This window comes from Oikopleura dioica, chromosome XSR (genome assembly GCF_907165135.1).
Source record: "Oikopleura dioica chromosome XSR, OKI2018_I68_1.0, whole genome shotgun sequence".
Taxonomy (NCBI): domain Eukaryota; kingdom Metazoa; phylum Chordata; class Appendicularia; order Copelata; family Oikopleuridae; genus Oikopleura; species Oikopleura dioica.
In genome coordinates this window covers 4,965,409-4,989,826 of record NC_137294.1, presented here as the reverse complement: position 1 = coordinate 4,989,826, position 24,418 = coordinate 4,965,409, and the positions used below count along the sequence as shown (strand labels likewise).

General features: G+C 40.9%; 3 protein-coding genes and 6 long non-coding RNA genes across 9 annotated transcripts; 5 read left to right on the top strand and 4 right to left on the bottom strand.

Annotated features, from left to right (window-relative positions):
* Nucleotides 1–494: 494 nt before the first annotated feature.
* LOC145708920 (uncharacterized) lies at nucleotides 495–1,251 on the bottom strand. The gene is made up of 4 exons (XM_081786613.1): nucleotides 1,100–1,251; nucleotides 832–1,059; nucleotides 700–789; nucleotides 495–661 (listed from the first exon to the last, which is right to left on the bottom strand). The coding sequence occupies exons 1-4, from the start codon at nucleotides 1,203–1,205 to the stop codon at nucleotides 561–563; spliced, it is 525 nt and encodes a 174-aa protein (XP_081642739.1). The 5' UTR covers nucleotides 1,206–1,251; the 3' UTR covers nucleotides 495–560.
* A 53-nt stretch (nucleotides 1,252–1,304) lies between these two features.
* Nucleotides 1,305–1,980, bottom strand: LOC145708919 (uncharacterized). The gene is made up of 3 exons (XR_014134866.1): nucleotides 1,927–1,980; nucleotides 1,472–1,567; nucleotides 1,305–1,414 (listed from the first exon to the last, which is right to left on the bottom strand). It is a non-coding gene; the product is annotated as an uncharacterized LOC145708919 (long non-coding RNA).
* A 2,271-nt stretch (nucleotides 1,981–4,251) lies between these two features.
* Nucleotides 4,252–4,773, top strand: LOC145709930 (uncharacterized). Its single transcript, XR_014134964.1, has 3 exons — nucleotides 4,252–4,403; nucleotides 4,447–4,568; nucleotides 4,612–4,773. It is a non-coding gene; the product is annotated as an uncharacterized LOC145709930 (long non-coding RNA).
* Nucleotides 4,774–6,439: 1,666 nt separating this feature from the next.
* On the top strand, nucleotides 6,440–9,839 carry LOC145708918 (uncharacterized). Its single transcript, XM_081786612.1, has 4 exons — nucleotides 6,440–6,680; nucleotides 7,760–8,198; nucleotides 8,767–9,389; nucleotides 9,436–9,839. Exons 1-4 carry the CDS (start codon nucleotides 6,530–6,532, stop codon nucleotides 9,837–9,839), a joined length of 1,617 nt encoding a protein of 538 aa, XP_081642738.1. The 5' UTR covers nucleotides 6,440–6,529.
* A 70-nt stretch (nucleotides 9,840–9,909) lies between these two features.
* Nucleotides 9,910–15,524, top strand: LOC145710609 (receptor-type tyrosine-protein phosphatase delta-like). Its single transcript, XM_081788396.1, has 10 exons — nucleotides 9,910–11,308; nucleotides 12,189–13,506; nucleotides 13,601–14,137; nucleotides 14,187–14,354; nucleotides 14,400–14,546; nucleotides 14,588–14,720; nucleotides 14,764–14,850; nucleotides 14,894–15,020; nucleotides 15,063–15,191; nucleotides 15,235–15,524. Exons 1-10 carry the CDS (start codon nucleotides 11,120–11,122, stop codon nucleotides 15,364–15,366), a joined length of 2,967 nt encoding a protein of 988 aa, XP_081644522.1. The 5' UTR covers nucleotides 9,910–11,119; the 3' UTR covers nucleotides 15,367–15,524.
* Nucleotides 15,525–15,639: 115 nt separating this feature from the next.
* Nucleotides 15,640–16,336, top strand: LOC145708917 (uncharacterized). Its single transcript, XR_014134865.1, has 3 exons — nucleotides 15,640–15,696; nucleotides 16,095–16,169; nucleotides 16,256–16,336. It is a non-coding gene; the product is annotated as an uncharacterized LOC145708917 (long non-coding RNA).
* A 476-nt stretch (nucleotides 16,337–16,812) lies between these two features.
* LOC145708916 (uncharacterized) lies at nucleotides 16,813–17,734 on the top strand. The gene is made up of 2 exons (XR_014134864.1): nucleotides 16,813–16,944; nucleotides 17,648–17,734. It is a non-coding gene; the product is annotated as an uncharacterized LOC145708916 (long non-coding RNA).
* A 991-nt stretch (nucleotides 17,735–18,725) lies between these two features.
* Nucleotides 18,726–20,376, bottom strand: LOC145707088 (uncharacterized). Its single transcript, XR_014134728.1, has 3 exons — nucleotides 20,177–20,376; nucleotides 19,920–19,976; nucleotides 18,726–19,655 (listed from the first exon to the last, which is right to left on the bottom strand). It is a non-coding gene; the product is annotated as an uncharacterized LOC145707088 (long non-coding RNA).
* A 2,215-nt stretch (nucleotides 20,377–22,591) lies between these two features.
* Nucleotides 22,592–24,068, bottom strand: LOC145708253 (uncharacterized). Its single transcript, XR_014134813.1, has 3 exons — nucleotides 23,908–24,068; nucleotides 23,542–23,604; nucleotides 22,592–23,151 (listed from the first exon to the last, which is right to left on the bottom strand). It is a non-coding gene; the product is annotated as an uncharacterized LOC145708253 (long non-coding RNA).
* Nucleotides 24,069–24,418: the final 350 nt, after the last annotated feature.

Below are 24,418 nucleotides of genomic sequence, written 5' to 3'. Positions count from 1 at the left end.
CCACATAAATAGCTTTCTTTTACTAGTTAACGGCTATTTTACGGTTCGTCGAATTTTCACATAAGATACTTAACACAATTAATTTAATCTCCCGAGACAAAAATTCCTTTCAATAATGCTCATCAGCAGAATTGATAATTGTAGACCGGTCCCTAGGTCGTCTCGGTTCGCATGAGTTTCCAAAAGTACTTTCTTGAGCTCGTGAAATTTCTCGTAGCTTTCATCACTCTCCCAGATCTTCTTGATCTCCTCCAGAAGACCTTCTTCGTCATCTTCTGTCTCGATCTTCATATAGCCCTAGAATAGTCAATCAATGAATCGAATTGTCCGATGAGAAGTTTACCTTTTCGCCTTTTGAATTTATAAAGACCAGGGTTCGAAATCACCTTAAAATCACCTAAAAGTGATATTTTTGAAATTCGAAATAACTTTCTCACCGTAATAATTTTTTAAGAAAGTAAAAGAATAACAATTTATATGACTTTTGAAGAGGTTATTGAAGGACTTGTCACATTGGAACGGAGGTGAGAGCACGATTTGTACCGGAAAAATCATCACTTTTAGGTGATTTTAAGGTGATTTCGAACCCTGATAAAGACAGGTCCATTTTGTATACTACTCTTCGTCTTCTCAACCTCAGCAGTTATCTTCTCAGCTTTTTCTTGAAACAAATTCAACTTTTTTCAGTTGAGTTTCTACCTTTCTCGTCTTTGCCATCGTCTGTTTGAGTTTCTTTGTCGTCCGCGCATGGGCCAGTTGCTTCTTTGAATTTTTTAGTCATTTGAATGCCTTAAAATTGTTTCCAAAATGACCCACTTCTCAAAAAGTAACAAGACTTGAGAACATTTCCTTGCATGAGCTCGCCTACAGCTTCCTCGATGCCATCAATGACGTATTCCAGATGCATTGAGATTTTGGAAGAGGAGATCGTCCAAAGCATAGTGGCGCAAGAACCGAGACAAGAGCAAGCGAAAAGTACGTAAGGGTAGAGTTTGTAGCGATAGAGGGGATAGTAAGTATCTTCGTCTATTCGCCCAGTGCGAGGGTCAACCACGTAATCTGGAAAACAGTAAAGTTGAGAAAGCACGGACGATCGAACCTGTCATGGAGCCAAAGCAAAACGATTTGATGTAGTAATAATCGGCGAGTCTGTAATCCTCGCCGAGTTTGCAGCCGACGGTGGCGCATGTTTCCGACTGGTTCATGTGCAGCGTCGCATGTGTTCGCGAAGAGCATGCTCAAGCCTCGGATTAAAAATCTAAACTTGCCTCCACGCGAATAATCTTTAGGAAAAAATCATGTTTTCAAGCCGAATCAATTCCGTTTTCGCCGTACAAGTGAGGAGTGAAGAAGAGCATCACCATCAGCATTCCCGACGGTGCAGCTGCGATCATGGCGGATAAAATTGTGTCACCTAGTCAATATTAATATTGATGCAAATAATGCATTCGACGATAGTATCTCTTTTTACCTGAGAAGACGGATTTGACGGTTTCTTTTTTATTTCCCTTGAGCTCGCTTGAAATGCTGCCGAGCGCAGAGCTGGCAAACATTGACACCGACATCGCTAGAATCAAAAAGGCAAGAAATTGGCATAAATATCACTAAAACTGCTCTCTAATGCTGAACTCGTAAATCATCGAATCATCTGGGCCGTTTTTACAATGGTACCTGATTTCCGCCGTGATTATTTTGGAAATGCCAGGAAACCGCGTCAGATTATTTTCTTCTTTTAGAGAAAAACATCACGGAAGTTATTTATTTTCGTTCCGGCTTGGTTTAAGCGTATATTTATAAAAGAGAGGCGGAAAAGAATAAGTATCCAGTTAAGAGAAAAGCTTAAGACACATCCCCTAACCATGCCTAAAAACTATTGGCCTTTGTAAGAATGTAAATGGCGATGACAGGTGGAATGTTTGGACTTACTTCCAATAAGTTCAGTTTCCCCTAATCTCCCCATTCATGCTTCTGCATCTCTCTCGTCAAATAAAAATGAACTGTTAATTGCTTTGTGCCGAAAAACTCAAAACTCACAACTCAGTCAGAATAAAAAAGACTTATCTCTTCTAGCAGGTCATTTCTTACCTTGCCAGTTTGGTTTCTATTCCGCTAAAGCTCTTCCTTCTCTCCTTCGAAAAAAATATGGAAAGTCTCGCCTCTTCCAGCTCCCTTTTATGAAGCAGGGCAATCCAAACCTAGGTGAAAACACCTTTGAAGCGAGTCAAAGTCCAACACCGCAGCGGATGCTTTAACAGTTCTATTAAATCACTTTTAACTCAACATACGTTTTACGAGAATTTTCACCCCTTCAAAAGCCTGAACTTTTCTGACACTAACGCTCTCAACCTCTGAGATCACACTAGAATCAGGGCAATTTGGACTACACAACTTCCAGCTCCCCACTATAGACTTTCATGCCCGAAAAAAAGGGCACTAATTACTACAGACTTTCAGTAGATTCAAAAATTGTTTATTAGATGATTTTGTATTTTTCAATTCTTGTGTAAAGAAAGAAGATATCATGAAGGCGTGAGAATTTGAAGAGCGCGAGTTGTGTCACTTTTTCATCCATCTTGGCGATACTTACGACGAGTAGCAAACCGTGTCAACTACTTTCAACCTTTTCTTCAGCCGGTGCCACTTGACAAGCGTTTACACACACTTGAGGCGTCTTCTTTCATCTGACGATTTACTTACTTCCTTGCAACTGCACTAAAAGCAGTTTTATTTTATAAAAATCATGTAATCAAGCTGTTTTCAAAATCAACTCATCCGCATTGTGTGATAGGAATGTTCCGATAACTCGACGATGACAAATATTTCTCATGCCAAGTCCAGAAATCACAGCAATATCGTCAATCTTTGTGAATCCTCGAGATATTTTTTCTTTTGAGAATAGTTTTTTTCGTCACAACTGCATTCTAGAAACGACCGCAGCTCAAAATTAATCTTTATAACGAATAAAAGAGCTCTCTATCCGAAAAAAATGAGTCGAGAAAATCCAGACGATCGGATCAGGAACATGAAATTCAAGCGCGACATTGACGACATGCAACTAGCGGAGTGCGAGTATAAGCTGAAAGAAATTGTTCCAAAATGATATTTATAATAAATAATTATAATTAAATTTTAATTTTAAACTTAATTTTGTTTAACAATTATTACAGCACATAAAGCGTGGATAGAGTTTTCTCAGAAGATGATTGACATCAGCTGTAAAAAGCTGAATGAATAACGTGAGGATGGAAACAAGAATAGGGAACACAAGGACTACCTGCAGGCCAAATACGAGGAAGGGAAAAATCGCTTGTACGAAATCATTGATTTCAAATCAAGGTAAATCCTTCTGGTTTTCTCCGAAAATTATTTATAGCAAAACATGACATGGAAGAAAAGAAGCTTGCGAAACTTGATTCACGCAGTTCGACGAGAACAAGCAAAGTGACAAGAGGAAAATGGCCTGGAAAACGGCGACGGGAAGATTCAAGTGACTCGGAAGAGGTGACATTGTTTGAATTGTAGAGTTTTAATTGCGGAAAAATAAGGAATGGAGAAACAAATGGAAGGGACGCAGATCTGTCGAGAGCAAATGGGCTTCATCGGATGACTTCATCAGTGTTTCAGAATTTTTCAATAAAGGTACAATGCCAAACCGTCGAAAGACCTACGAAGAGCGCCGAAAGGTTGACCGAAGCGGCTGGCGACCTACAAGATAGTTAAATAAATGAAATAGTCTGTAATCTGTTCAAGATAATAGAAAACTGAAAATAAAAGGGAAAAAATAATAATTGGTTGTTATTCTTTATATAAAACCGCCCGCAGCAGACTTCGTTATTTTATTTTAAATTTACTTTCTTTCTTGCAACTGCACTAAATGCTGTTTTTATCATGGTTAAGTTATTTTCAGCTCAAAAAGATTACTTCGTCGTGACAAAATCGGTGAGTTTGGCCTTGACTCTCTCTTGTCGAGAATGGAAACATTTTGAATCAAATCGAGTTCGGGCGTACAAAGCCGTCCAAACTTCGGCCAAACTTACAGCCATAAATATAGCTTTTTTACAAAAAAAGCCTTTTTTGAAAAATGAGCCGTGAAAAGCCAGAGGATCGGATCAGGAACATGAAATACAAACGCGATATAGACGACATTAAACTTCTTGAGGCGGAATTTAAACTCAAAGGAATTGTTTTAGAAAATTTATACTTTTCAATCATAGATTTCATTTTCAAGTTTTTAAAACGTAGAATAGCACACAAAGCTTGGATTGAGTACTCTGAGAGGTTGATCTCCGAAACTTCGAGAAAGCTGGACAAATACCGCAAAGATGGAGATAGAAATGAAGAGCACAAAGCCTATCTGATCAAGAAGCTCGAGAAAGGAAAAAAATCTCTTCGGCGAAATAAAGGTGTTTTATGTTTCGAACAATCAAAGACTAAAAAGATATTTAGACTTTTTTAAGCAGGAAGAAAAATGGTTGGTGAAACTTGATTCGCGCAGCTCAACGAAGACGGATAAGGCTCCAAAAGTTCGATATGGAAAACGACGGCGGGTATATTCTAGTGACTCGGAGGTTTGCTGATTTTTATTATTTAAATTTTAACGGAGAAAATAAGGAAGAGAACAAAAGATGGCCGGAACGCGACTCGGTCGAGACTAAATGGGCTTCATCGGATGACTTCACCAGTGTTTCAGAAATTAGGGATCGTCGAAAGCGCAGTGAAGAAAGACGTAAGATTGACCAAGGCGGTTGGCGAGCTGTGAGATAGTTGTCTGAGAATAGAAAGAATAAACGCAAAAATATTAACTCATTGTTAGAATTTCTATCATCAAGACAGAAACTATTGCAAACTATACACAAGGCAATCTCAAATGCATCTCGTTTATATTACCGAACGTTTGCACAGAGTAAATACGGCGTCGTAGGAACGCCTCTGATCTATCAGACAAAAAAGTCCTTCGGCTTGCTGAGCATTTGATTGGAATTTGCCGGTGATGAGAAGAACATTCTTACTCTCAGATCCAGAGAAACACACCGCGAATCTTTATCAATCGTCAGAACTCGACGCTCGTCTGCAGCATCATTTTTTAACAGAGTAGAGGACTTTTCATTCTAAAAAATGAGCGGAGAAAATCCAGAAGATCGAATAAAAACATAAAATTCAAGCAGGACATTGACGCCATTGAACTAGTAGAGTCTGAGTACAGGCTCAAGGACATTGTTACAAATTTTTCAGCCACTTAAATTTTGCAATTTTGTATCAATAATAAGCACATAAAGCGTGGATAGATTATTCAAGAGAAATAATCATTCTCAGTTCTCAAAAACTGAACGAACTGCGCACAAAAGGGATCACAAATAAGGACCATTGGGACTATCTAAATCGCAAACATGAGGAAGCAAAGATCTCTCTCGCAAGAAATACGGGTAAGTTTTGGAAGATAAAGAATAAGGAGTTAATTATATTCATAGCAAAATAACCTTGAGGACACGGATACCAAATGGGCTTCATCGGATGAGTTCACCAGTATTTCAGAAGTTTTCAATCGGGGGACTTGCCCCAAGAACCAGAAACTTGCTGAACCTGCAAAAAATTAAGGAAAAAAATAAATTTGATTCGAATAAATTGCAGAAGGAAAAGTTTTTGTTACTCTTCAAGACGTAGAAGCAGCTTGTCCGAAAATAACCGCTAATAAATTGAAAAGGGGGATGACGGTTGAGTACGCGACAGAAGGGTCGACATTTGTGGCTGTGAGCATTTGACAAATATCGAAAAAAAGAATGCGAATCGAGAAAATACCAAAGTTGCGTCCGTTACCAATATTTGCCTCGGTCAATTCGCAAATCACCGCTTGAAATCCGCCAAATCAACGAAATTAATTTCCGAAATAGAAATCCCAATTATCGCCTTCCTAATTACGCCCTTCGTATTTCTAAATCACAGCCCTTCCGCAGCCTTTTATGACTTTTCTGAAAATTGCGAGCTTCAAAAGAAACTCATCCTCATTTTTATGATGCAAGAAAGAAAACAAGAAGCCGGCTCAAGTTTGATGAGAAAGACAGAAAATAAGCTTCTCTTGACGGTAGCACTATCGGCTCAACTCTTCTGGGAAAATATCTCCGTCGCGATAGTAGTTCCGCTTTACTTTTCTTTCTCGGCATCTTTGAAGTTGAAAGCCTTCATTTTATTTTCAATTAATTACTATATGGTGCAGTCGTAAAACAAATCAAAAACAATCACTTTAAAAAAACGAAAAACAAACATGAATACAGTGCATAAAGCTTGATGATGCAGTACGTAAATCAATTGTAATTAGATAATTGATCTGGCTATAGCCCTAATTTGGATTGATTCGCAAAGAGCGCCATCTCGTGAGCGCAAGTTGAGCTGCCCGAGAGAGTACGCCACGACTAAATCGGAAGAGGATTTTTAAAATGAAACTTGCAGTTCTTCCATCTTCAGAAAAAATAAACAACGCATGAGAAAGTTAAAGAGATTCAACTAGAGAGTGAACGAAAACATCTTCAAGAGAATGAGGAATTGCCTTTTTCTCTTCGCCTATGTTAATTTGTTGGGAAACGGAAGAGCAGATACAGTCAGATTTACAGTTGAACCCGCCAGCGTCGTTACTGGACCGGAAGAGCCAGCGCCGCTGGTTTGTGCTGTCAAAGGAAGAAATTACAGTAAGTTCAAATGTATTTTTTTTCTATTTTTAACGGCCTATTAAAAATTTTAATTTAAAATATTTTCAAGCCTAACTTTAAAGGTTAGATAAAAAATGCAGCAGAAATTTCTCAATTTTAGCGATAGGAGAGGGATGAGATCTTGATTTACTTAGGATGGTTTGCAAAGGGATGATTGTAAATTTCATAAAAAGGGGGAAGTGCTCCCCAGGGCTATGGAAGTGTCCGTGTTGATTAATTATGATAGCCGGGGCCTTCTGCTTGGATTTCTTCAGGCATCGATTGCTCCACGGATTCGCTGGTCATAATCCCACCAAGGGCTTCTTTTGTCCCAAGACAGCTGGCCATTACCAGATGAGCTTGACTGGCTCAGAAGGATGAGAACTGCCTTCGTTCTCAAGTGAGCGTGACTTTTTTGCCAAATTCAAAATTTTTGCAGCGAGGAGGTCTATATTTTGTTGAAATCTCGATTTTACGCCCCATCTGGGTTATTTAGCGCAATGAGCATCCCAAAAAGCAAATAGTAGGCCGGCTTCTGCCCGGAAATTTGGAGATTTATTTGATTGCCGCCAAAATAGGAGAATAGATTTGCTACAATCGGCAAGCTAAAGAATCACAGGAAAAATGGCAGAATACAAAATGCAAAAAATGTTGTAAGAAGAAATTTTGTACGCAAGAAGCGCAAAAAGAAGAACCCGGGCGCAATTAAAAATACAAATTTGAAGTAATTACTTTTTGATTAGGCTTGGCGGTGCACCTTGGCAAAGTCCCCAAACACTTCCTGCGCCGGGGCCCATTATTGGCCACTTGACACCACCCAGTTCGCCACTTCATTTTTTCCAATTAATCTTCCTCCCTCTCTTCCCGCGCGCGAGGATAAAGGGTGAATTTTGATGGATCACCCAGCAGCTAGAATTTTAATCGCCAAAATCGCAAATTAGCGCCGGCGGAGCATTATCATTATTTTCTTCCTTCATGACAGGGCAGAGCCGATCATCAATTTCAACAGACATTTATGGTTGGACCGAAAAAGCTCTTGAAAATTATCATTGATTCAAATAAATAGAATTCTTATTAAGGGATCAGCTGGAAGGATCATAAAGGAAAACCCCTGGAAGATTCTCGATACAAGAAAGTAACGACACAAGCAAATTGGCAATACGATGATGTTGTTGGGTCAAATATATTCGTCACGATTTGGAGCAAGCAGAAGACAAAGTTTACATGCGTCGTTTCGGACATTGCGTCAGGTTCTGTTGTAGCGACGCGGGACGCATTCTTGAGCCGCGACAGGAGTTTGAAAATGGAAGATGGCAGCAGTAAGCAAGAAAAGGGATACGTCGGTGACCCTATTTTAATGGACTGTGGCCTCGAGAGAGCAACGCCGAAGGAAGTCTACTGGTTCAAGAGCAAGGACAGCACGGAAGTAGGCAGCTACGTCTACACTCCCGGGGAAGAAAGTGCTCGCAACAAACTCACCGTATTTCCGGCGAGCAAGGACGACACAGCGCACTACATGTGAGTAAAATTAACACCGTAGTTCCAAAACTAACAAATTTTGAGTTGTCGTATTTATCTCTTGCACCGTGCCAAAGTCGTTTTGTTTTGATAAGTAACACGCCTAACACCATTTGTGATTTTAGACAAAGATTGTTTGCCCACTTCCTATTTTCATAGCGGATATCCCAAATACTCGCTAAATAACTACAGTAAGCATTGAAATTACAAGTATACAATAAATAAATAAATTTAGCCATTGCGTTAAATAAGTATAAATGTAATTTTGAGTCTATCACTTGTAAATACAGATAGGGAGCGAATTAAGACGATGGTGGCTTTATGACGACAGGGGAGTCGTGATTAGGTTTTTATAAGTGCAAGAAGTGTGTCTGTCGCCAGTGATTAATCAATTCAATCAAATATGGCCTAAAACCGTCCTTATGGGTCTCTTTTTACAAGCCCCTTTTCATCGATCGTTTTTGCGCCCTTTGTAATTGAAAGAAAGCTCTAACTGAACTTGCATATTTAATCCTGTCATAAAATAAAGTGAACATTTTTGGTCGATTCCTGACGAGTTCTAATTAAGGTGCTACTATTTGAATGAAAACGGCGAGCTACAAAAAGGAACTCGAGTTTGGCTGGGTGCCCTTCGTGAACGAGCATCTTCTCCAAAAATAGTTCCAACGAGGGCTTACTCGCCGCCGATTCGCACTATTTGGCATAAAACCACCACCACAACAACGATTCCTACCAGCACCAGTCAGACGACAACCCAAAACTCAATTTCCCGTTTTCTTCTAGTTGAGATAACGTCCACCTTCATCGACGTCTACGAGACAGTCGACAAAAAGAGGCAACTAATCTGCGAAGCAACCGGCCACCCCCGGCCAACCGTTTTCTGGACTCGCCTCGATCCCTCGAAAAAGCTGGGAACTCAATCTTATCACGAGAAAGATGAATTGAATGTTGTGCGCTCGACGTTGCAAATTGGCGCTTTATCGCGCGCTGAAAACTTCACATGCGTAGCTAGGCAGCACCAGTTCTCGAAGGAAGTGACACAAGATCTCTTTGTGCAGCCAGAGACGCTTGCTGCTCCGATCATCAAGAACTCGCCGGTGTTGGACGAAACTGGCAAATTCGTGCGAATCGAGTGGGAACCCGTCCCATCTGTTCAGCGCTATATTCTTTACGTCACTATTAATAATACAGGTTAGTGAGTTACAATTTTATTTTCTTATTGAAACTTTCCTTTTAGAACCCGCTCAACCTTATCCGATCCAGAAAGAAAAAGACTTCTACGAGTTTGAAGTAAAACCATTCACCGAGTATTCGGCCTATTTGACGGCTGAGGATTTCTATGATCGGAAGTCATTTGGATCAACGACTTTTGAATTCGCGGGGCCACGTCGCCCCGGCGATCCGACAAACCTCTCTGTTGTGCTGACCGACGGAGCAACAAGCGCGAGGTTGAGTTGGACGCCTGTTAATGTACCAGGCGTCTTATACGACATCTATTTTACGAAAGGCGTTCCACCATCCGATTTATTTCACTGGAGACTTGTTAGTGATGTGAGTGAGTCTTTCTACGAGTTTGCTACCGAGTTGCAGCTTCGGCCAGGGGACAAATACTTATTTCTAGGAAAGGATGAATTTTTCTAAAAAAATAATGTTAAGTTTCTCAACTGGCGATTTCGTTTTTATTGCAGTTTTACATCTTTCATCCTATTAAAAGTCAAGTCCAAGTCTAAATACGGTTTCCAAAGCAAGGGAAGCAAACTCGCGACATTGACAATGCCCCTGCTCGAGAAACTCCCTTTGCCAACTGTCGAGGAGCTGCCCGCCGCACCGCTCAGCAGAAACGTCTCTTGGCGATTGACGGAGTCTGGAACGCCAAGTCCAGACGCTTTTCAAATCCGGCTCTCTTCGGCCGACCAGTTTGAAATTTTCAATTCAACGAAGCAGTTCTTGATTTTGGAAGATTTGAAATTTGGCGAATATGTTGTAGAAGTTCGCGCTATTTCGCCCAGTCACGTGGGCCCTTGGTCAGAAGGAGCGCACTTTGCTCTGTTGGACTTGGTCCCAGTTGAAAAAATCGCTGATCTGATTCTTCGCCCCTCCATTACCGATCTATACGTCCAGTGGGATTGGCCTGGCGACGAAAAAACTCTTTCTAACTTCGTGGTCTCTATCTCAGAAAAGATCTCTGGTGTTCCCTTTGCCAAAAATGTCTTTCCTTCTTCAACTCGGAGCGCCGTCTTTAGAAAACTCACTCCTGAAACAGAGTATTTAGCGATTGTAACAGCTAACGGAAAGAACGGACAGAGAACTAGCCGGCAAAATTCAACGACGACCTTGAAGAGCATCGATTTAACGCCAGAAAACGTGATTCCTCTGCAAGGAGAATCATCGTTGACGCTCCTTTGGAAGTTGCCATCGAAAAAGTGAAGGAACTGGCGGGAATCAAAATTCGTTCAAAACGACCGAATGAAAAATGGACTGAAACGGAAGTTTTTGACTCGAAGACGGTGTCCAAGAAGTTGAGTCTTGATCCAGACGCGGACTATCTCGCCCAGGTCGGCGCGGTCTTATCATCTGGCGACGTTCAATGGTCAACAGTTATTGAAGCCCGGACTGGGCCGACCAACAGTCCCAGCTTATCACAACCCGTTGACATCAGTGGCAAGGCAGTGACGGTCTTTTTCTCGCCGCCAAAGCGTCTAGAAAATCCTGACGATTACGAAGTCAAGATTTTCAGAGTTAAAAAGAACGCTCCTACAAGTTTCGAGGATCACTCTTTTACAATCTCTGGCGATCGAGCGCAGTTCAGATTTGACAAGCTTGCATGGGGCTACGAGTATCAGTTCCGTCTTGTGGCAATAAGAGGAAGTCACAAAAGCAACCCGTTGACGGTTATCGTTGCTATTGAAACGATAGCGCCTATGATCCCGCCGCCCGGGGTTCAAGTCTTCTCATCGGAAGAAAGGATCACCGTCACTTGGGGACCGTTGCCTTCAGAACGCAGTGGCGGCCACGTGACCAACTACAATATTCGCTGGAGGCTGGCGACTCCAAAAAGAAACAGACGAATGGACCCTAAAGACTGGCCGCTAGAAGCTGGCTTTGCAGAGGTAATTAGCAAATAGTCCATTAGATCTGCTTTGTCTTTAAAAGCGTTAGTGAATATACAGAGACTCTCTGAATGCTCACTAATGCCGCCTCGAGTAAATTAATCGTCTGCTGACATATAGATACTGTTGGCGTGCATCCAGCGTCTGTATGTGGATAATTCCGCGGAACATATATTGAGTGCGATTAAGATTTTTAAAATGACAGTCGATGAATTAGCTCTAACCTTTCTAAGTTTGTGACAGACGGGGCAAGGTGAATGTGTCCTTTGATGTCGCACATGTGTGGCGAAATTGGATTATCTCTCCCTAGAGAGCTGGAACACGCTGAAGTTCAATTTTCTCCCCTCAAGCGCATAAACATACAAATCTGTCGATGACCTTAAATCTCGATAATCATATATAAAGACAGATCCAACGCAAGTTTAAAATGATTTCGATTCTGAAAGAACGTATACCAGCTTGACAACTTTCCGAGTTACCTTGATAAACAACTAACTTTCTACAATTCATTCTCATTTCTAGGTAAATTATTCTTTACCTCTATTTGACATAGACTATATCACCATCTTTTTTTACTAAAAGTAGATAGCATTTTTCATAACGAAGTAGATATTTTCAATCGACTGATCTGTTACAAAATTCGATCAGACACTTGACCCTTGTCACGCTCAAGTTCGATAATAATTGCATTAAGAAACGCACAGCTGTGATGAAAGTCTCGCGCTTTGAAGAGAAAATCAATGCTAGCATAACTAAGTCAGAGAGTTAACATTTTATTCAATTCAAGTCTTATGCAAACGTCCAAATCCTCAAGCTAAAAGAGCTTATTTCCGCAATCGATGAGCGATTTTTCGTTCAAAAGACTAATTTTGATTTCTAGCGATCAGTTCATTCACCTCGATTCAACTTGACTCTGGACAATCGAGCGGATGCGTCAGAATATTGTGGAGAACGGTTTGAGTTTTCAGTCTCTGCAATCAACAAGGAGGGCTCGGGGCCTTATTCTCAGCCAATTGTTGGATTCTGTGGTTTGACACGAGTCATTGCTCAGAACCTGCGCGTAGTAGAAGTGGGAACTAACTGGGCACAGGTGATTTGGGACAGGCCCCAGTACCACAAGCATGTGCAAAAGTTCCTCGTCTATTACTCGATAAATGATGAACAGCCTGAACAAGATACGCTTGAGCAGGACGCGCTTTCCTTCAAAATTCAAAAATTAGCAGCTGGAGTACATGTTAGATTCTGGATCGTCTCAATAACCATGACTGGCAGTGACCAAACCTCACAAGTAGTCGAATTCACAACGACCCCAACGCTAGGCGACGTGATCCGCGTTGACAGCATCAATCCTGGCGGCGTGGTCAACATTACCCTCCCCTTTGCGTCTTTTGGAAGTGGCGTCAGTCCTACTCGCGTTTCCATAATCGTTACTAAACGCGGCGACACGCGGCCAGATGATTTGACGCAAGAAATATTTTCATCGACGGGCGAAGAAGAAAATGAACCGTTCGCTTGGATAGTCGCGCAGTGGAGATATGAAGAGTTCATGAACCATTTCGCTGGGAAACCTTTTGTCATCGGCGGCGGCGGCCAAACGCAAGGAATTGAAAACAAAAATCTACCTCCAGGTGTCTTTTACGCATTCGTTAGACTTCACTTTCGAAACGCAGTGAACAACTGGAAACACTCCTCGACGCGCCTTTCTCAGCCCATTCATGTCATCGCGGAAGCTGGCAGCTTGATCAGCACCACCACTGAGCTTGGCACAATAATCATCGCTGCAATGACACTCGCTTTCGTTTTCATTTCGGCAATCGTCTTCTTCGTTATTAAAAGACGGATGAGTGGGGATAAGCCGTATCTTAGTGGTATCAAACGATCAGATGAGTACCGTGCATCAGAACACGTCAGTCCTGTCAAGGCTCCCTCTAATCACTCCCTGAGCAAGCAAGCGACCGAGTTGAGCTCAAAACTCGACGCATTGAAGGCGAACGGCGGACTGAAGCTGCACGACGAGTGGCATCTAATCCAGGCGTCAGAAGAAATGCCAGCACATGCGCAGCAAAAAGCTCTGGACAAGTGCCGATACGGCAATTCAAATTGCCCCGATCACTCCCGCGTCCAACTCAAGAGCGGCGAGTTCATCCATGCCAACTGGATAGAAATTGACCCAAGTGAAAAAGCGATTGCAACTCAAGGTCCGGTTAAAATCAAACTATGTTCTAATTTTGCTAAAACAAAATACGGTACATAACGATGACTATTTTTTTGATATTTTTATCCGTCACAAAGGCCCACTAGAGAACACAATAGCAGATTTTTGGCAAATGACATGGGAGAACAACGTTTCCTGTATTGTGATGCTTTGCGAGCTGGAAGAGCGCGGCAGGAGCAAATGCGTTCAGTACTGGCCAGAGAAAGACATGGGCGATGCGCATTACGGCTCAATAACTATTTCGTTGCTTGAAGAGTCTCATCTCGCGTTCTGGTCGATCTCGCGGCTCAATTTAGCAAATGGAAGTCAAACGCGCGAAGTAAACCAGATTCGCTTCCACGGCTGGCCAGATTGCGGAGTGCCCGAATTTCCAGCGCAATTTTTGGCTCTGCTTGAAAGGATTCCAGGCGAAGATGTGCGAAAAGGGCCAATCATTGCGCACTGTTCAGCTGGGCTAGGAAGAACGGGATGTCTACTTCTCGCCTTGGCGATGCTAAAGAGGGCGAATAAGAGTATGAGCATTGAGCCTGTTGAATTGCTGAAGAGCATGCGCGTCGCGAGACCTGGTTTAATACAAAGTGAAGAACAATACGTTTTTGTCGTCGAATCCGTTGGTAAGATTCTCTCCACTTTATCCAAGAAAAAATTAAACACTATCTCTAGTTGAAGCCCTTAGTTCTTGCAACTTGGAATTCGGGACTCAAATCCAAGCGCGCGAAATTCCAAAAACAATTGAGCGACTGAGCAATGTCGATGCTGCTGGCGCGACTGGATTCGATCAAGAGTTCAAACGACTTCAGCTCATGCCGAAAGGGCGCGTTCACGCACAAGGTATCAACCTGAATACAATATTCGGAGCTCATTGTTGATTTATAGCGGCGAGCTTGGCTTGCAACAAGAAAAAGAACAGACTGGTGAATGTTCTCCCTTACGATAGCTCGAGAGTCTACCTTCGTCCTATCCGTGGCATTGAAGGCAGCGACTATATCAACGCTTCTTTCATTGATGGCTATAAGGAAAAAGGTAAAAAAAAATAAATGAGGTACAGTGATCAACATTTCAAGGCGCGTACATCGCCACCCAAGCCCCAATGTCAAACACAAGCGATGATTTTTGGCGGATGATCTGGGAGAACAACGTAACCATGATAGTAATGCTTACACAACTCAACGAACTTGGCCGCGAAAAGTGCACAAAGTAATGAATCTTTTTAAAGTTAGGAAAACTTAAACTTTTTAAGGTACTGGCCGGAAGGCAAAAAAGCCCGGTATACATATTACATCGTCGAATTTACCAGCGAATTCTGTTGCGAAGGATTTGTCATGCGGTAATTCCACAACCCAAACTTTCTTTTTTAAAATTCGTTCTAGGGAATTTCTGATGACAGATGCGCGCGACGGAACCTCCCGAACAATTCGCCAGTTTCACTTTGTCAGTTGGCCAGAAGGCGCGGAAGTGCCCTCTCATGCTGATAACTTTATTGATCTCATCGGACAAGTAGAATGGCAAGTATAAGCAGATAATTAAAAAAAATTTTAGGTTCACAAGACGCGAGAGCAATTTGGAGTTGTTGGGCCCATTTGTGTCCATTGCTCGGCGGGAGTCGGGAGAACAGGCGTTTTTATCGGCCTCACTGTGATTCTAGAGCGTCTTCGATGTGAAGGAGAGGTTAGTTGAGAATGAGAGTGTCTAGCAATCATCGACTATTCAGGTTGACATCTTCCAAACAGTGAAGCTGATGCGTTGCCGGCGACCGGGAATGATACAGACGGCGGAGCAATACCAGTTTATTTACCGCGCCACACTTGAATACCTCCAAAACTTTTACCTCGGCGGCCCTTGAGCAGAGCCCCTTTACTTTTCCAAAAACTGACCCTACCTTTATTTATTGTACAAAACTGCAGCAGTCAGCTGAACGAGCTAAATGCCCAGATTAATGAGCATACTTCAACTTTACGGATAAGTATTTCTGCCTCTAGAAAAACGAACTGAAAACTAATAAACAAACTCAATTTATATCGCAATCAACGATGATTCTTTTCAAATATAAAAGGTCTTTTTCGAAATTCTCTAGAAAGAAATTTATTTTTAAAGGCTTTCCGATTTTCAATTTTTTCTCAAAAAGTCAGAAAATATGAGCCTGAGCGCGCGAAAGACGAACATCATAAAAAAGGTATTTAAAATTACGCATGTAAAATAAAATTCCTGCCGCAATTGGAGAGTGCCGCACAATTGTTAAAATTTAATACTCTTGTGAGATCCGAATATTTTTCTCTCGCTGAGAATGAGAATTTCTATCGAGACGTAACTTTTGTGGAAAAATTTGGGAAAGGAATGGATAAGGCCGTCAGGTCTCTTACTTTCGCTAAACGTTGGAAGGCGGTAAAAACCCTAACTCGAACGCTAAACTCATAATTATTTGTGACATTCATTAGGAAAATAGGTATTCAATGGCTTCTCTTGACTTTTATACTGAAAATTTATGATGATGATCAAATGATAATCATTCATTTCGTAATTTTTAAATCTGCTCTTTAAAAAAATGATAAATGATGGTCACGTTGCATTCAGCGGACGGAAGCTCAAGTGAATCGCGATGAAATCGACACTTACTTCCCAGCGCGGCATTTTTCAACTCCACCGCAGGTAATTTCCTTTTCTCCATCAATCTGTCAGCGAGTTAAACTAGCCGCCGTTTTCGAAGGAACGAAAATTACTTCTTCTTCTTTAAGGATCGTCCCCGCGCTATTGTCATCGACGTAGAGTCCACAGATGCAAACCAAAATCAGACTTTCTTTAGGAACGGCTTTTAGTACTTGAAAGTACAGTTAGCCCTAAAGCTGCACCAGTAAACACACTTAATCACATTAAACGTGGAAAACGCAACGCAACGCCATTTTACGCAATTTACCCTCAAATATATATCCTCTCGAAATTCTCCTAAAAATGTGATCTAAATCTTATTTCATAAGCAGTTATCCCGGAAGACATTCAGCAGTAGATCATATTTAGGCTTTCACGGTGAAACTTTCACCTGAATCTGGGCTTGGCAACATGCGTACAAAACCTGAGTCAGTGTCTGAAAGATCTACAATGATAAGCCGTAAAGTGGCTTCGCCGAAACTTAGAAATATATTGGAATCGTAATTCTGCGACGCCATTTTTTTAGGGGAGATCTTTCGGACCCTCACTCATGTTTTCTACATAGGTTGCCGAGCCCAGACCTGAAGAATGTAGAAACGGTTTGAAACTAAGGAGTAGAATCTTAAAAGAAGCTCAGAAAAGTCACGCTGGAATCCTCTCCATCCTCAAAATTATGTATCCGGGTCAAAACATTTCGGAGAAGGTGCAAGCTATCGAATTCGAAAACGCTAATGTGATCGCCAATTCGAACAACAAAGACGAACGCTGGATCATTGAGGTACTTTACTCTTTTTGAATTTAATGACCAAGCAAGTAGACAATTATATTTGGGCATGATTATTTCATTAGCGTTTGGGGTTTTGTACACATAATGCCAATTAGAAATGATTATTCTCGCTGTGTATACATAAACACTGCTCCACATTGCTAACGCCGCTTTATTTTAAGAAGTTTTAAAGAAGGTTTTTGAAATGCTTATCCGATTAAAAATTAACTCAAATTAATGGAAAAATGAGAAAAATACAGCTTGTGTCTATTAAATCAAGTTTTTAAAAGGATAAAGTTAACATTCTGATAATTTACCAAAACAACCAGCAATCAAATCGCCAAATTTGAGTTCAAAAATTACTGTTATTCTCGTAGTTGTTCATCCTACATTCGGTAACCTTGGTGGAAAACCTGAGTAAGGCTTTGAGACAGCATTAAAGAAAAGCTCTTTCAAAGCCTGACTCAGGTTTTCCACACATGTTGCTGAGCCTAGAGTTCATCTGATAAATATGCATGGGGTTCTCTTATTGAAAGTAGATCTGGTGGTTACGACCTTAAGGTGTTCTGATTAACAGCATCCGGATATACGTTATCGGTAAGATTGGCCGACACATGTCCCTTCCTATTTTGACATGAGCATTTGCGAATTAAGGCTCCTCGAAACGTTTCCGTTCGTTTCTGTCCGTATTCGGTGTTTAAAAGATTTCTTGTAGGCAAAAGACTTCATCTCAAGAAACAAGATCTTCAACGAAATCGAGCAGCATTTCCCAAATAGGGACAAGGAAAGAAGCTCACTTTGAATATCACTATTATTCTTTTTAGCATTTTTTGCCGTTTCTTTCAGAAAATTTTTGAAATAATTTAACAAGGAAACGGCAAAAGAGCTAAAAGCAAAAAGTTGAGCCTTGAAAGACTGATGTGCGAGTGCGAATGTACAGTGCTGTGCGCGACGAGGCAGGGTTAAAACTGAGCGAAATTTGGACGACGACAGTTTGTGATTTTGCCGCAGTTCTTAGGTGTTTTATTTTGATTGGAAAAATTCCAGCTAGATAAATTTCGCGTCAGAGTAACCCGCGAAGGAGTACCGAAGATTCCTCAGGTTCGCCGGAATGCAGGAAAAGCTCAAGGACCAGCGGTACGAGAGATCTTCTCGACGCCTTGCATAAGAAGCTTAATTTATTTTCTTAAAAAGTGTCTAATTGTAGCGAGCTGCTTCAAGGTAGTTGAAGGTAGATTACGCACTCTGTCAAACGTTCCCGGTAATATCGGAGACGAACGGTAAATTGCGTATATTTGATTCTCAGATTAATTTAACGCGGCGGTAATTGTCGATCTCTTTCTCTCACCGCTGCTCAGGACTACATGCTCTGCGGAAGAATGGGCCACCACTAGAAGAAACGCTCAAAAAGATCTCACTTTCAGTATTATTATTAATTTTTTGCTGAATATAAAATATCGAACACGAATTCCAAACAAAAAAGGACTTGACAAATTAATTAAAAAAACAGAACTATAATTGGCCTCCTTGATAAATGTTAATTGTTGAGTTAGAAAATGGTCTTCTTTGCAGTAGTTAACGGATGGAGCAATTATCAAGCTATAAATTGTCCGATCAATTAGAAACATTTGTTCATAACACGTCACCGAAACTCGATTGGCCTTGTTTTTCATAATTGCTTTCTTTGTTTTGGTGCCAAGCTTTTAGACCGTTTAAATCCATTCTAGCCTGCGTGCATATAAATACGGCCTGCTGCGAACTTGCTGTTAGGTAACACGGAAGAGAACATTTTTAAGAATTTTTATTGGGTGCAAAGATGGTTTCCGGGACGTACTCTCTGAGAAATACGGTCCACAATGAATCGCCTCTTAGCTCATGAAAAAGTATATTTTAAAAAGAGTTTTATATTTGACAAGTTTACGATTTTTAAGATTGGTTCTTGGGGGAACAAAGAATTAATTTGCACCAATTAATTAGTCATTCTAGTTGTGTTGGGTGGTCCTGGCTATTGCGGAGAATTTTACAACTAGTGGGTGCGAGTGTTTACTGTATTGTTACTGTATTTGAGGGCCTTTACTACAATATTTTACAAAATTCGTTTTGACTGTTTTCGCGCGAAGCAAAAGCGAAACATTTTGTAACTTGCTGGGATTCGACCCCACGCGGGTCATAACCAAAAAAATCATCGGGAAGAACGGAGCTAGCCCCATTCTTGAGCTTTTTTGAAAACGACGGATTCATGGGAGAAGAGCTTACGTCCTGGACTAGGCTACAGGTATTGGCAGGCTGCCTGTACCTCGAACACTGGTAAGGGTGGTTGCAGGAAGACCCTTTTAAGGGCCCCCCGCGCGGTCTAAATCTGCGCCGAGCTGCGCGTCTTCCCGCGCAGCCCGACTCAAGTACAAAAGGTTAACATTTTCATTCTTTTCGCGTGATAGTAGTGCTCATTTAGTTTCTTTTGTTTTCTTCGGTTGATACTTTCGGCGAAAAATCTTCTCTCGGGCTGTTCCACCTTCGAAGTCGTTTTCAGCTGCTGCTCGTGTTTTTGCGAATGATTTATCAAATTTTATGTACAGAGTTGTTCTTTTTTGTTTTGAGAATAAAACATTGTTGAAAAGAGTTGAAATGGTGGATTGTTTAGATTGTCCTAGAAAGATTATTATAGAGTCAAATGGTTACCTTGAGGTACAGCATTTTCTCGGGTTGAGGAAGGTATTTTTCATCTAAAATTGAAGTTAGCATTTTTATATAAAAAAATAGATTTTATTAAAAAAGTGAGTTTGAATGTCAACTTTTCTTCGCATTTCTATGCACAGTTTTACACTTGATTGATTTAATATTCGTATTAAAGGTACATTATTACAATCTCGAAACGCTTAAACAAATATTTCACTAAATCTGGATTCATGCTATCCTCTTACGGCTCATACTAAAACATTCATTCTATAAACTCATAAAACCGCACAAAATCTTGTTTAAGAAAGTACCTGAATCGCAGATATCAAAATCTATTGCTGAGATCTTCATTGATGTTTTCTTTCATCCTAGGAAAAGGTTTTAGAGTTGGAAGATCTTCCTGAAATTGGCAGCCCAATTAAATAAAAATATTTAATTGACTAAGGGTGAAAGCTGTTTTCTTTTGAAAATCTCTTTTTTTTCTCCATTGGGCGAGTGTTTAATCTCTTGTTTTAAAAAATGATAATTGTCTTTTTTTTCTTGCTTCTTTGGTAGCTGATTTTCTTACGTGAAGTTAATCTCTTGAAAACGCTCCTTTCGGAGGTTGAAGTTGGTTTCTTTCGTGTGTTTCTTCGCATGACATATTCTCTGATTGTATTTCAAAAAACTAGGGTCATTTTTCATTTTTTGGTGAAAGGTATCAGCTCCGCAATATCTCGAAGCGCCGAACGGCCAGGTCCAGAGCGCTCGAAAAAATTACAGGGACATGATCCAATACCGAAAAATGCGCCATTTTTTCTTATATATGGAGCGGGCGGCGACTGGCCTCGCGAGCGCCCCCTGAGCCGTGGTGACTCGAAGCGAGGGCGCCAGTGAGCCACGCAACGCCGCGCTGACCGCTGACCGTCGTGACCGACCGTCGTAAAAACAAAAGCCCAAGTACCAACACAACCACGCGCAATACAACCCCAGCTATGCCCGCTGCAATCTGACTTATCAAAATCACTTTCGAAGGTGAAATCTCGATTCTATCATTTATAAAATCATCAACGAATCCTCAGGTAAGACTACCTCCGATACCGTCGCTTTCAAGTTGACTTTTCTTGCAGACTCAAGATTGTGACACCCTTATTTTCTCTGCTCAAAAAACATTTAGGGAGGCTGCGTTGCCCGTATTGTAAACCATCTTCAAAATTCTTTTCATGAATATTTATTACCACATTTTTAATAATAAGTGACGACTGTTATTCTAATTATATTATAAACGATTAGTTCTTTATTATATGTTTTAACAAAATTTTATTCGAATAAAATTATTAAGGAAACTATTTTTGATAAGATGTTATGAGTTAATGTTATTTTGTGAATGTTATCTGGCACTCGGCGAGGATTTACAGTGATCGGGCGACGATAGTTCTGAATAAACTCTATTTACAAGACAGATCAGCTCAACCCAAAATATTTCACCGAATTTCGCCAATGCTAGATGATCCACCTTTCCCCATCCAAAAACTCATCTCAGCAAGAAAAGAACACGACAAGGGTTTTTTTCAAAGAAGAAAGTTGTAAAATGAGCAGGCTCAATTTTTCGCACGCTATTGAATGTGAAAATTAGTGGTGTTTTGGGCTTCATGAAAATTGTTTTTTTTTCTTGCTAAATCAAGAAGAAAATTGTAGAATCGACAAACGCAGCTAGGATTTTAAAGTCAAAACTTCAAATTAAATAAGATAGTCCATTTTGCAGGTGAAACAAAATTCAAAAAGAAAGCTCTTCGTTTTCGTCGGCTTCGGTTGAACAGGGAGAGGTCATAAAATATTTGTGCGGCGTATCCTGGCTGCCCGCCGCGTGCAAAAATTACAGAAGATAGCGATCGCCATGCAATTTCAGGAAAAACACTGGAAGTTCATTTTCAGCTTCGCTCAGCACGATTTTATTCGACCCTGAAAGCTCGCAGTTGGAGTTTTGAAGTGCTAGAATGTCTTGCTTTCCTCCAACAGGCGTAGTTACATAAAGTGGAAAGCAAGGGAAAATACGCAAGGAAATACAGAACTCTCAAGCGGTGAATAAATCTGTTCTGAAGTCACGTGGTCTCGTCGAAAAACTTTCTTTCGCAAACGATTGATCTATTTGCCGCCTTAGCTCGACAACCAGAGTAGAAAACCTGAGTCAGGGTCTTCCCTAGAATTTGAAAATTGATTGAAAAGTTAAATTTGCGACGCGGCTTTTCATGAAAGATCTTTCAAACCCTGACTCAGGCTTTCAACACAGGTTTTTGAGTCTAAATTACAACGATACAAAAAAGGGAGGTACAGTAAATTGGTTGAACTTACGATGATGGTGCTCTAGTTGTAAATCTGTTTCAGAGTCCGTTTGAGCGTGGAATATCTCCGAAAACCGCCGGTGGCACGTCACGACGGAATTCGGCCACTTCTACCAGTTCAAAGGGACATTTTTTCTAAAACTTAAATTGACAAAATTTCTCGCTCCAATTTTCCCCGGCTACTTGTTAAATTACTTCTTTTTTTGCCAGTAATAATCTTGAAGCTGTTTCTTTTCTTTCAGCTGCTTATTTCATCTTCCACGTGACTTCAGAAAAAACATAATTCTGAAAATAAAGACTGTGACACGACTGTAGAAAAACTTTACATTTTGTAAATATTTTATATATGAATTTTACGCCTATTGCCGCACACCTTTCCTGTTCTTCTATCTACGCGCTGACCTGATTCCAATCGAGGGAGTGACGACCCGCTGATTCGAATCATTGACCAACTGACCCACTTTACTCAGCTGATTTTACGCTTGACACAGTTCTGACCCTTTAAAAGCGACTCTGCCAAGACAAAATTATTCAATTTCACAATAAAACCAATCGAAAGGTTCAAATTTCTCTTTGCTTTTCTACAGACGCATCAGACTGTATTTGCTGGAAAAGAAAGACTGAAGCAGTGAAAATTTGAAAAAATGAAGATTCGCTGGAACGTGTTTTTTATTGCATAAGCCGGATATGTACAGGCAGAACTGGGCAGGCGCTAGAAATAACATACAGGGTCGCGAGTCAATAAATATACAGTCGACTTCGTAGTCCACATTTCGTCTTTACTTTAACATTGGATGGAGAAAAAGCTCGACCTTCAGAGGAACAAAATTAACGTCTTGGCTCAGCAACCTGTGTAAAAAGGCTGAGTCTGGGTTCTGAAAGATCTTAAATGAACACGAATTCGCATTTTACCATTATTAATGATAATTAACTTCTCATTCTATGTAAAATTTTGGTTCAAAATAAAGAACCTTCTCTGCCTTTGAGTAATGATCTTTCAGAACCCTGTCTCGAGTTTTTTACAGAGCTTGCCGAACCAAGAATTAGGTTTGAATAGGCTTTGTGTATCTCCCTTAGTAAAAAAAGGTGCGATTGCTGAAGTGGGGCTTGATTTAAAATATTTAAATTGCGCCTTGTTGAGAATAGTTTCGATCCATTCCTGGTGGCTCACGGAATTCGAGGCTGTTGCTGGACGTGGGAGAAGATCGACGGGAACAGAACCCTGAAAATTAAAAAGAAAGAAGTGAACACGAGTTTGGTTTCCCGCCGCGGGAATTCGTGTTTATGCATTTTTGGGGGGCTAAAGACCCCCCTTTGCGCGATTTAAGGGGAGCTACTTGAGAAACGTGTGCCAGAGAAGTTATCTGTTTGTGTACGCCGCTTATTATCTACCAGTAATAACTCGCTGATCCTGTCTGCCAGACATTCGACAGTAGCTTATCTTGGATCCTTTTGTCACCGAAATTGCAGGACGGCTGGCATAATTCGAGCGAGCGATTTAAACTGGATTAGAAACGAAACTAATTTGTATTTACTCGGAAGCGCTTTTGGAATTGAAATTGACCGCGTTGTGACTTGTCGATTCCAAAAACGACACGTGACGGCCGCTCACCTTTGTGTTCGAGTCGCGTTCCGACAAAGCAGGATACCATACGCGCGCTCTGATCCTCTGCGTCTGAAACAGTTTTCGTCAATTCTAATTCACCAGAACAACCTGTACGTTCACGCGCAATTTTTGGATGTAGAAAAGAAGCTCTAGAGCGACGGCAAAGTAATTGCGCAAAAAATAAAGCACGCGAAGCTTCTTTTTAAACCCTCGAAACCGGATCTATCTGAAAATTATTGACGCTAGCTATTTTCTTGCTTCTCGCTCAAAGCGCAAAAGTCAATTGTCGCTACTTTTGGTGTTTTATCCAAAGAATGGGCGGAAACGTGTCAAAATGCAAAACATAAGCAAATGGTGCCTTTGGCTCTTTACCTGGATTATCCCATTGCGCTCATTCGGAACTATATTCGGAAAACAGCTTTCTTTGGGTTTTAGATTATTTTGTTAGCTTTCACTTTTTGGGCAGAGATAAATTCTCTAATTACAGTGGGCAATACTTTAAAGACAACGTCCTTACAGTTGCCCTGCTGAAATTCTATTGTGTCTTTACCGTATTTATCGGCGGAGCAACTCCTTTATATACAAAATCTTATCACGTGTTTATTTTAGCGCGCGTTGTTGCTCTTCCCATTGTCGCTCAAAAGTGGAAGGGCGGGGCAAGATGGACCTTTCCCGTTTGCTCCATCACTTGTCAATTGAATACCGTCCTAGCCAAGTTACTGTATGAATTTACGAATCGATGACCCTTCCTGCCGGTCATTTGCGGCTCCTTGACCCAAGATAGCGAGTGAGCAACAGCTTGCGACGGGTCCTCACCTGAACAAAAAAATAAAACAACGTGAGTACTTGTACCTAAACGGAAATTCCAAACCATCTCGCTAGA